Source organism: Oryzias latipes, chromosome 5 (assembly GCF_002234675.1).
Source record: "Oryzias latipes chromosome 5, ASM223467v1".
Lineage (NCBI taxonomy): Eukaryota > Metazoa > Chordata > Actinopteri > Beloniformes > Adrianichthyidae > Oryzias > Oryzias latipes.
Window position 1 is genome coordinate 29,107,446 of NC_019863.2, and position 12,630 is coordinate 29,120,075.

Genomic DNA, 12,630 nt, shown 5'->3' on the forward strand with positions numbered 1-12,630 from the left:
GTATACTTGAAGTTTACTTTTTATATACTATGTTCATCTTGTAAACATTCTAATTTAATCTGAAGAAGTAGTCAGTTAGTATACTTTTTACACAACACATACACATGGACTATAGTATACTTGCTGTCCTTAATAGTTATTTTATTTATAAACCTTTATTTAACCAGCTAATTACCCTTTGAGTTGGCTCATCCATGCTCCTGTTCCTGACCGTTTACCATGCCTTTGCTCCCACTCCTACACCTGGCTCTGCCTCTGGCTCGTCTGTGCTCTGTACCTGACCGAGTACCTCGTCTCTGCTCCTGCTCCTACACCTGGCTGTGGTTCCTGCCTCTGGCTCGACTCGCGCCTTTGACTGTCTCCCCAACCACGGCTAGATGAAGCTTGTCTGCTGGACTTTATATATGTAGTTGTAGCGTTAGATAAGTTAATTCTTCTCTAAGAGTTCTGGTAAATCGCCTGTCCGTCCTGGGGGAGGATCCCTCCTTCATGTGGGCACCCCTGAGGTTTTTTCCAGAATCCGTTTTTTTAGGAGTTTTTCCTTACCGCGAAGGGGGGTCTAAGGGCAGGGATGCCAGTATAGCTTAGTCAGTTTGTTAGTTCATTTTAGTATTTTCCTATTGAACTCTTTGTATTCATGATCCTTTTGAGTTCATGTTTTACTTCAAAGCCCATCAAGACGACTGTTGTTGTGATTTTGGGCTATACAAATAAAAAAAAATTGAAATTGACTCGAGATCAAAATCTATTTTGCAAGGGTAACCTGGCCCAGAGGTCACCAGCACACGCCACAAAAACACAATAACAATAAAAAACTAAACAATAAGATTGGAATTATTACAATTTAAAAATTAAAAAGCTAAGTATGGTAACTTCATGTCATAAAATGCAATAGATGTTAAACAGTCAGACATAAGGTGGAAAAGTTATAAACAGTGTGAGAATGTTGAAATGCAAGATATGCAAGCTGCAATAGTTCAAAGTAACAAATTAAAACACTTTCTCTTTCTCTACCACACAGAAAGGAAGGAAAAAACCTCAATGAGAACAGCTTTAGTTCAACTTGGAGAGTATTCCAAGCACATGCAGCAGAAAAAACTAAAGGTTTGTTTCCCAAATTCAGTCCCAACACGAGGAACATGAAGATGAAAAACATCACTAGAGCACAAAGTAGAATGACTGGTTCTTTGAAGAACAGAGGTATGAAGGAACCAAAATAGCAGCGCCTTATAGACAAAAAGTGAATCATGCGCAAGTATACTTGCATGTACTTGTACGCATGTACGCAAGTATACTTTTTAATTAGATAAGATTAGATTTATTTTAGACATGTCAAACAAAACACACACAACAATACAAAATAGTACAAAAAAATTAAAAAATAGAGTCAGACTGAACTAAAAAATATATATGTTTGAAAATGATACAACTATTTGATATTTCATAATTTTTCTCATAGGTTTTTATATTTTAAGAACAGTTTTTCTTTAAGTTTGAAAGTAAATTGTTAAAAGTATCAGCATTGTTTGTATTGGTTCTGAAAGTTATTCTACAGTTTATTTCCACTCACTGACACCCATACACATGCATACTTTTTCTAATAGTTCTTACTGCTGGTTGTTTAAAAAATACCAAATCCCCTCAGAGGGTAATCTCCATCCCTTTGTGTGAACAGTTTCTGAATGTTGAGGTAATATATTATTACCAGCTTTCTAGAGAAATGTTAATGTATACAAATCAACTTTTTTTTTTGTTTTTTTTTTAAATGCAACAATTTGGAGTTGAGAAACAATATGTTAGCATATTGGTCACAATATCCAGCATTATGAATAGTTCTTAATGAATTTTTTTGCAGGTTGAAGAAGGGCTGTACTTGTCAGGTACTGGGGCCAGGGTGGTTTTTTGTTAGGCTTGTGTTCCCCTTCCAGGGTTTGTTATGCTTTTATTTTGTTGTTTCCGGTTCTCGTGCCGTTTTACCTTCCGCTGTCTTTACGTTCTCCCGTCTCCCTTATTGGTTTCACCTGCCCTTCCTGATGTCACCTGTTGTTAATAACTGTTTGTGTATATAACCAGTGTCTCCCCTGTCTTGGTCACTGGATCGTTCTCTCGAGTTTTACGAGTTCCAGTACTTCCTCAAATAAATCAGTCTTTCGACTTAACCTGCTGCTGTCCTGCGTTTGTATCCACACGCTCACCCTGACAGTACTTAATAAATTACACTTCAAGTGTCATACTTTTTGCTAAAGTGATGGGCGTCCACAGCAGTCTTCATTCTGTTTATTACACTCCGTGTAATAAAGTGTCTGGTTTCCAGTTCATTCTGGTCAGGTCATCTGCTTTTTCATCGTTTTGTTTCTCCATGGGTTTTCCCGTCTTCAAGTTTAGTTACTAAATTAATTTTCTGCTACCAAGCCTGGTCTCCTGCATGTTGGACCAGTTCCTGACAAATCCATCCATTTCCATTTCTTTCATAGTTGTTATTCATTTTAAAGGTTTTTACGCTTCTGATCAGCTTATGTGACTCCAATAATGCTAGTTGTACCAGTTTTCTATGTAGCCTGCAGAGTAAGCTTTTTCTAAAGCTATGTCAGCTTCCCTCTCGACTCTTGACCTGGTCTGGCTGTTTAAACAGATTGGATATCAACTGGATGATCTCACCCTGTTATCTGTTCGCGTTTAGATTTTTGCTACTGTTGCTGAAGATTAATTAAATCTTGCCCAAAATCTTTTCCTCTGGTTCTGTGTGCTGCACTTAAGCCCCTCACAAGCATCTGATCTCTGGATAAACACTCTCGTGGCTGAGTGAAAGCACAGCAGAATGTGTTGGAAACACCTCCAGCTTCTCCAAGATCAGTGAGAACATCTTTACCTCTAGGCTTTGTAACACTGCATGAAAACATGACATATGGTCTTCAAGTCTCAGATCAAATACATTTGGGCTGTTTGGCATGTCAGTACAGCTGTGTGGCATGATTGAAAAGTTTTTTTTCTGTCACATTTTGTCACCTCTTGTTTTTTGACTTTATAATTTGCTTAAACAATTTATCTTTAATGAGAAAATTGTGGCAAAGCCTGATACCCATATTTTTTAAACAAATCCAATTTAACTTTTTACCAAAACTTTCATTACGATTCCACAATTAACCTGAAAGTGCAAAAAAAAAAACAAAAAAAAAACTAAATTCTAAGTCATAAATCTTTTCTATTTTTTACTTTAAAAAAATCATATAAATTGAGATCAGACTGGGTTTTTTAGGTTTCATAAGAAATACCAAAGATTTAGAGACAAAAAATCAATGTATAAGTCCAAAAGTAAAGCATAAACAAGGCCAAACTATAGGAAAACTAAATAGATACAGGCGAACCTTTGCTAAACAAAACAATATTCCAAGGATTTATTGATTAAGAAGCTTTACTAAATACATTTTTTTAGTCATTTTTGCCTCTTTCTGCCATTTTTTCAGTAACAGCCCAAAATATTAATCAAGGTATAGCCGATTAGTTTTTGCTTGTTTTAATAAACATTAAGGCTAACAAACTACGCTGAAGCAAATTTATCTAATGCCGTTTTTATTTATTGCTTGTTTATTTAGCAGCAAAAATAATAAGAACAAATGTTAAAAATATTATTTTCATGTGCAGCAAGTTTGAATTTACAAAGACAAAAACCAAAAGAGCTCAAATGTATTTTGGTGATGGAAATTGAACATAAAGATCTGAGGTCTTTGTGTCAGTAGGTTTTCGAGGTGTTTTTTGCTGCTTGATATTCTCAAAGAGCCGAACACTGCTCCACGTGAAAGTGCTGGTAAGTCTCTAGAGCAAGAGGACCAGACAGATCAGAGCATCATACACAAAGAAAAAGCTTTACAGCGAGGAAAAGAAAGGCTATCACAGCACTGTGATGTTCAAATCACAGAAAATGTGTTTAAACCAAAAATCAAAAGACCCCAGCAAAGGAAAGAATAAAGAGCGAACACGAGAGGATTCTTGTACCAACAGATTGACGACTCTCTTAACTCCACTGAAGGAAATCGCCAAATAAACATGCTGTCCACCCCTCGGATTACATTTACCTTAAAGGCCTTTAGCCGTCACCTGCTGTGTTTTGCACACAGATCCAGAGCGCTCTGCTGAATCATCTATGTTCAGCAGTTATGCATTTCCAGCCTGGCTCGGAAATAAAAGTCTCATTCACTGCAAAACATCTCTTCACATCTTTCCCAATGAGCCAAACATGCTCCAAATTGGATTCATGATCACAGTCAATTCTCGGTTGTCTCTGGCAATAAAGTCACCATAGGCATCTTGTAAATTTACTACATGTGACTGCCAAATGAAGAATGCTTCTTTTTTTATTCTGGCTTTCTGTTCTGTTCCCACCAAGGTTCTCATTATGCAGAAAGACATTTATTTTTATCTATTTATTAGGGAAAAGGCACATTAATGAACCTCTACCCAGACAGTGACAGATGTAAATATGCTGGTGAATAGCATTAATGCTAAATTCCATCCGTAGTCCATAGACAGGATTAAGCAAGAATTTAATTAGACTTTCAAAATGACCTTAGACTACAAGCACATCAACAAAACTATGCAGCGCTGAGAGGTTAAAATCAAGACATGAGATCACATTAAAGCACATATAATGGCAGTTTTATAGAAGCGTATTGCGTTCAATTAAAAACAAGGGAAAAAAGGGGGGGGTCTTCCTTCCAATTTTTTTGTGTCTAAAGGCCTGTTCACACCGGGACGAATTTCGCCGGCGATTTTCGCCGACGTTTAACGCCTCGTGACTAAACAAAGGGCACCAATGTGAGTGTGCACACCGACCCGAAAAAACGCCACGCGCCAAAGCGTCAAAAAAAAAAAAATGCCTCGGGTTCGTTTTTTTTTTTTCGACGCGTGGCGTCGAAATCTATTCGACCAATGAGAATGGCGCTTTTGCACACATGTCTGGAGCTTCTGAAGTTACAGTAAAACACAACTTGGGGGCACTCAAACACTAAACTGCCTTTCTGAGCACATATACCAGCGAAGAAGATAGACGCCAAGTAGCGTCTACACTGCCGCGAAGAAATAATGACGGACATTCTAAAACATCCCTGAACCAAGCACCAGTTGGAGCTACTGATGCTTGAAATATTCATGTTTTCTTTGTATGATTCTGACAAGCGCGTAAATACTTGCTCTCTTCTTCTGAGTGAAAAGCGACTTTAAGAATCGTAAAGTTGTGCAGCGCCACCTTGTGTACAGGAGTATTTCTGTTTACATTAAGCGCCATCTAATGTCAGGGAATGAAATTGCATGTTCGCTCGGCTCATCGTCAGCGAAAATCGCCTGGGTGTGAACACAAAAAACGTGGCGAAAAACGCTGGCGAATAACGCCTGGCGAATATTCGTCCCGGTGTGTACGGGCCTTAACACAAAAATAGGCCACAATGTGTCCGTGCCACAGATACGTGTCTGTTTAAGTTTATGTGCTATGAACTGTTTTCTTTTTCTTTTTTGGTGATGCAGAAAATGATCCGTCTCTTCTAAGCTGTTAGGTTTGGCTTGATGCAGGTGAAGCTGCAGGGGCAGGCAATAAGGTCCATGAAAACACCCCAGACAAACATGATTAGATCTCATCATAAATATTATTTAAAAAAAACATCAAATACTCATTATTGTTGTAACAAACTACACAGAAATCCCTAATATAATTACTGTTTCTCTTATAGTGGACCAGCGTGTTCCGAGTAGCCTAATGCAAGTTGTAGACATGTCCTTAATTCTTCGCTTTAGGACAAGACTCCTTAAAAAACATGTATCAAAAAGTTAGAAGAAATATCTCAAACAAAAAAATTGTATCTATAATGTAAATATCTTTTCATGATTTCTTGGCTGCTTTGTGCCCAATATTGTCATCAGAATTGACTCACAAACAAAACTACTTCATACTGGTCAATATAACTACTTCCAACCTTTTTCTTTGTAATGTTTGTGAATAAAGTAAGTTGGATACTTTACTTCAGAGACAGCAGAGACACTAGAAACAGGTGGGGGGGGGGGGGGCATTCTGACCATCAGGTATTACAAACCCACCCCACAGACTCAACTCAACCCCCGCTGGATCATCTTAACACCTTCTTTGCCCGCTTTGAGTCAGACAACAGCACCCCAGCACAGAAGACTCTTCCTCCTCCCAGTGACCTGGTGCTGATGCTATCACATGACAGGAAGACCACAGCTGTTCGTGTCAGCAATAACATCTCCAGCACCATCACAATGAACACAGTCACCAAAAGACATTTTTCTCTGTGCTTTATATCACATATGCAGTGCCGTATAATTAATAAATTCAGCTGACTGACTTGACTTGACTACTTTAAAAAAAGTAAGTATGGAACTGCAAAAAATGTTTAAAATAAACATTTCTGATGTTTCATATGTAATGTCGGTAACCTGAGAGAGTTCCTGCTGTACCACAGCCCTTTTACCACTATGGGGTAAAAGGGCAAGACCAGCAACCAGTCAGATCTGATGTTGCAGTTCAGTAAAAATAAAAATATTGGAATGAGTCAAATGCATAAAAATTACTCACTTGAGGAAATGGGAGTCATTGCCAAATGTGGCCCCAGAATGACCTTTGTGCTGCAGGGCCCTGTCAGAAAACGTTATCCCGAGTCCTTTCCTTACAAAACATCACCCTGATGTGATAATGTGTCAGAGGAAGCAGAAAAAGGACTTTACAGTTTGTCAAGAAGGATTGACAGAAAAAAAAGAGTAACACAGAAAAGCTCATTATGGCTTGTGCATTAAATTGCACTTAATCTGTATTAGTAATAAGGAGATTGAAAAGGTGGGGATGCATATTAGGGCCACTGTGATTTTGGGACCTTTACAAATGCACACATATTCTTTAAGTGACTGCAGGCTGACTGAAGCACAAGCCTTCTCTTACGCAGCCATCTGCTGTGTGGGTGGACAGAATACAAACATATAAACGCTGGGGGGGATTTATATAAATGAAGTAAATACTAGTAATATATAGATGCTATAGAGACATTCCCCTAAACAACATTTGTGTTTCCATCCACAAAAAGTCCATAAAGGTGATTTCTGTTCTATGATGAAACTTTTAAACCCATATTAGTAACAGACTGTTGTCCCGGCAAAAAGTTATTTTTATAATTATATCGAATTATGTTAATAAGGGATTTTGCATCTTGGTAAGAAAATATGCAGAGTATTATTTTATCGTATTTATCGGATTATGTGTCTAAGATGTTAAACCAAAGCTCAGTGTTGTCAAGTTTTGTTGGGTAAAAATATGTTTTTTTTTTTCTAAAAGAGGACAAATTCGATAATAAAATAGTTTTTTTTTTACTGTTTGAAAGTTTTTTAAGATAATGATGACACTATGAAAAATGCATCATGCGAGTCCTAGAAAATCAATGACAAACAAATCTGGTACGGTATTTTGAAATCCAGACATAAAAAAAACAAAAAACAAATTCTTGTTCTTGATGTGTTCAAACCTTTTGCAAAGGGGGCCAGATTTGGTGAAGTGAAAATGTCTGACGGTAAACCATTTGACCTGACATTTCTAGACTGTTTTAATAATATTAAATGCAAATAAAATATTTTATAACAATTGATGGCATTTTCCTACTTTTCATTTCTTCACATAGAAAAAAAATGCATCCAAGTACATTTTAACCAAACTTATTGTCAATTTGTTCATCATTTGCACTGTTAATCCCTAGTTTGCTTGTCGTACTTGGCACGTCTTGTCTGGTAGTCCCTCTTGATATTAAACTTGTTGAAAACAGCCACAGTCTCATGACATTAGAGAAGGTAGAGTTGTTCCATATTTCACTGAAAAAATCTGCCAATGTCCACTTGTCCTGTCAGCATTTCTTTTTTATTTACAGTTCACATTTTAGAAATGTGTTAGAAAGTGTTATGGAATGGTCGCACGACAACAATGCCACAGGTTTACGACTTTTTTAGGCAAACACAATCAGGAAATTGTAGAAAATGCTGGGGGCCGCAAATTGATTTTATGAAAGGAGCCTGCGAGTCTGTTGAAATTTTAATCAAGCAGCATTTGGCCCACAAGCCAGACTCTGGTCATGCCCGCTTTAAACCGAAAGCCCAGAAAAATAGTACAGTTTTGCCACCATTGAACTAAATTACTGCAAAACCCCGAAGACGTAAAAACAAAACATGTTTGTGTCAAACCTTCAACTCTTCCTAATCAGCGGGTTTCTTCCAGCTCCAGTTCTTCCTAAAAGCTCCTCCAGTATTTCAGACTGTGTCAGAGGGTCTGAGTTGTTGGAAATAAGCTCCAATTTTAAATAATAGCAAACTAAAAGTTCAATAAACTCAACTCTTCAAGAGCAGTGACAGTTACTTTCAGAAAAAGGTTTTGGATAACGGCGGAGATGCAGATGACTGCCAGCTTACTAAACCTAGTCTCACCAACAGATACCATTTTCCACAGTTGAGTCATTGTGCAATAATAGACACAACATTTTTTTTACTGTGGGAAATGTCAAGTTGTGATGCTTAAATCATGATTTTACAGCAAAATCTATGAACACACATTTCTACTGTGACATTTTGATAATTTGAGCAATTATTTAAAAGAAATACTTCATTTGCATTAAAATAATTAGTATTTGACTTTTAATTTATTCCCTCTGTGTTTATTTAGTCTTTGAGACAAAAAAGAAAAAAATGGTCAGATGACGAGACAGGAAAACTGATTATGATGCTTCAACCATGAAATGTGCCAAGAGCGTCCACTCAGCTGGTTTTGTCCCTAAAATGTCAACAGATTGACATTTACATTATGCAGGACTTTTTCTTCTCTTTTTGTTTTCCTTTTAAGTTTCCGATTAGAGGATTCGTGCTGACATTTCCATAAAACTAATCTCTGAGCAGCTTTAATAAATTCTTAAATCTATTTCCGTTGTGCAAAACGTGCCACAGAAACCTGTGCATGTATGTGTGAAGGCTTGTGTTTTTACACTCACCTCTCTCCACTGTTTGGTTTCAACACCCTGCGTGTAGAGCACACACACTAGGAAGAAGAACATAGTTCAAATGTACAGAAAGAAACTACACTCCTGCAAATACACAAAAAGGTGTCACAAAAACAACAACAAATAGAAAACAAAAAGCAAAATTGTTTTTGCAGCATACTCACTTGGATCTGACTTTGAGAATGTGTCTTTATCAAGCAGATGCCTGAAAAAGAAACAAGAGCACAGGTGTTATTCAGTTGGACAAATATTTACCACACAGCTTGAAGCAATTCTAGTAAAAGGGAGAATACTCCTTGTAAACATATTTAAAGATGCATTTGTTAATTTCACTGACATTTTCCTTTTAAATATTCTGTCTTAAGTCGATGAATATAAATATTTACCGTATTTTTCAAAGACCCAAATAACTAATCTATTCTTTTCTGAGATTCCACATACTTTTTTCTTATTTACCCACTCTGTTTTGTCATTTAGCAAGAATTTTATTTCTTTTTTATTCATTTCTTTATTCATTTATTTAAATGTAAATAAAAAGGCATGTACAATTATTAATTTAAGTAAGTTTTTTGCAGAAATTCTGTAAATTGCTTTGGAACAAAATCGAAAATGTCATGTGGTACTTAGATCAGTTAACTGCACAAGAAGAACACCCAAGTTTATCCCTTGTGCTATCTTAGTTAACCCAACTCTTACATTGACATGTTCTCCCTACCATGATAAAGGTGGAAAGATTTCATGTAATCCATGGACACCAGTGAGGTTCACAAATCATTGAAGAAAAAAAGTTAAGAGCACTGTCTAGTGGGTCTAGATGACCCAACTCCCAATGGTTAAGTGCCTAGGATAGCACAAGGGTTACAGACATAACCAGTCGTGCATAAGAAAGTAGGTAAACTTAAAACTTGCAGTAAACAAAAAGATGGCTATTTAAAGTGCTTTAATTTCAGTTCAGTGGCTGAGGAATGTCTCACATCCATGATTGGTTGAAGAAATATTATCACACCTGAAAACAGCTGAAGGAAATGAATCAAACCCCACAGAGATAAGCTGTAATAAACTTTAAATTAAATGTGAAGCAACCTTCAGCATGAGAAGAAAACCAATTGTCCTTCATCCCCTTAACATCATTTTTTCTAATACTGGATTCTTTGTGCTGTCATTTTGATCAGTTTGGATGCTGACAGCCGAATGAGAAAAAAAAAACACAGTAGAAAGAATTTGAACTCTTTAAAGAATAGAGAAATACGGAACAAGTTTTAAAAATGTAGGTGGCAACAAAAAGTCTTTACTTTCTGCGGTGACACGCAAACGCGATCCCTGATACGATTTCTATCAGAACCAAAGTTCTTAAAGGCAAACCTGTTTTACTGTCCCATACATTAGTACTTTAAAGCTTGGAGGTTTAGAACTTTTTAGATTCAATTTGTCCGAATCTTTAGAGAAGCTTCATAATATGGTTTTAGTAAAAAAGAAAAAAAAGGGAAAGAAAAGACAAAATCAGTTGGAGACCAGCTGAGGTTAAGGTTAGTAAGATCAATATTTAGTCTCTTCTGCAAACATGGAAGAAAAAAGCAAACGTAAATATATAAACATGTAAAGTGAGTGCTGATGGGTTTCATTCAAAGTTTTATTTTTAAACTTAGACCAAATATGGCCTTATGTTTGTAAAGAGGTCTACGAATGATGTCATTTTCCAATTTCTGCTTTATTCTTACGGGTGTTTTCAGACTGGACACATTTGGTCCACTTAAAGTGAGTCATAAGGTGAACATATTTTCATTCTGAATGCACCCAAGCGGACCCTGGTCCGGGTCCAGGAACTGCTTTCTCACACATCTTTCAAGGTGGTCTTGGTTTTCACACACTCTGTCCTTGGAGCAGAACAACTGGACCAAAACAGCCACCGTAGCCGGTGGTCATGTAATGTATACAATGTAGGAATAAAGCAACTGGTAAGTTGCAGAAAAATGAAAAAAGTAAAACGATTTTCATGTTGAAACAGGGTCCAAATTTCTTTTTGTTAGAACGTTTATTTTAACAACCATGTAAACGTTTCTTAAATGCCCCCCCCCCAAAAAAAAGTCCAACCCATGGGCCAAATGCAGCATGAGGGTCCTGTCGTAAAATAAATAATATGCAGCACACAGCTATTTGTGGTTATCTGAATTACGTTTTAACCCATAGCAAAACTGTTGTGATGTCAAAGGTTCCTGTCTAACATCATCTGTTGGTTTGTGCATCACCAAAGCAAACAGGAAGGAGCTCAAAGCTGAACCTTGTTGCAGTCCCACCTCAAACCTCTAAATCACATCTCACCCCTGACTTCCAGCTCTCACACGTCTGAAAACCTCCAACGTTTTTCTCTGCCACTCCACACTTTCTTGGTATCCTTCTGGATTCTTTCTGTATGGATCTGCCCTTTTTCCCCACTTATAAATCAACCAGAACACAGTTTGCTTGTTTGATATTTAACTTCAAACCCATGTGTAAAGTATTAGTATTAGTTATCTGTGTGACATCTGGTGTAATGTATTTTCTTTATCAGTTTTGGACGTGTGGAGATTAATTAGTGTTAGGTAAAGTATTATAACAAGTAAAAAAAGAAAATAGCCCCACTCAAGAGTGTGTCAGACAACAGCAATGCTTCTGAAAGTAAAACTTGTAACAATTGTACGTTTTATTTCATCTGCTTTTGAAGAATCAAAATTTTCCTTCAAGTTTTCATCCTGACTTTGGAATAGATTTTTTGATCTTTAATTTAACCCCATTAGTGTCAAAAGACGCAATGCCTTTCATTGTGTTGTAACTCTCCGGAGGGCCTCTTGGCTCAGAGCTGTACAGGTCTTTCATCTAAGACAACAGAGAACAATTCATCACTCTCTGACAGCTGAGAATGAGGTGTTTACCTCTCTGGAAGTGTTTTCGCTACACAAAGGCCGGAACATGGTTTGTCTGGAACATAAGGGAGTGAGCACGCATGGTGGTCTTGTACATGTCTGAATTCTGGACATTTTATGTTGTGTTGTACTGACCGCAAAGTGGCAGGTGCCCTTTGTGTGTGATGGTGTTCCACCCTCCACCCCATGCACACTTTTGTTTCCTGTGGCTTCAATGACTTAAGTTTACATTTTCAAAGTTTCCTTTACATTCTCAGATAGGATGGACAGATTTCTTTGAGTTAAAGTAAATGGTAAATGATGTATACTTATATATAGCGCTTTTCTACCCTTACCATTCACCCATTCACACACACATTCACACACTGGTGGCGGCTCCGCTGCCGAACACTGGCGCCAACCTTCCACCAGGGGCAAGGTGGGGTTCGGTGTCTTTCCCAAGGACACTTCGACGTACAAGGCGGGAATCGAACCTGCAATATTACGATCATGGGTCGACCGCCCTACCGCTGCACCACGGCCGCCCATAACGTAAAGTATAGACATTTTAGTTTAAAGCACATCCTTGGATACTTTTGCACAGTTTAATCTGTTTTTTTGAGTTTATCAGTTTAATTAATGCCACCTGTTCTGAGTTAGCAGTGATGGCGAGGATGCTGGTGGTTTTGGGATTGGCTGAGTTCCGCTGCAGGAGCTGA

The 12,630-nt window shown here is 37.5% G+C and overlaps 1 protein-coding gene across 2 annotated transcripts in view; it reads right to left on the reverse strand.

Moving 5' to 3' along the window:
• LOC101170754 (copine-8) overlaps positions 1–12,630 on the reverse strand; it is a 314,618-nt gene that overhangs the window by 273,085 nt on the left and 28,903 nt on the right. For both annotated transcript variants that reach the window (XM_020703540.1, XM_011475541.2), the window contains exons 3-4: positions 9,197–9,237; positions 9,024–9,070 (exon numbers count right to left, since the gene is read on the reverse strand). In XM_020703540.1, the coding sequence (XP_020559199.1) occupies positions 9,024–9,070; positions 9,197–9,237 (88 nt within the window). The remainder of the gene's footprint in view (positions 1–9,023; positions 9,071–9,196; positions 9,238–12,630) is intronic.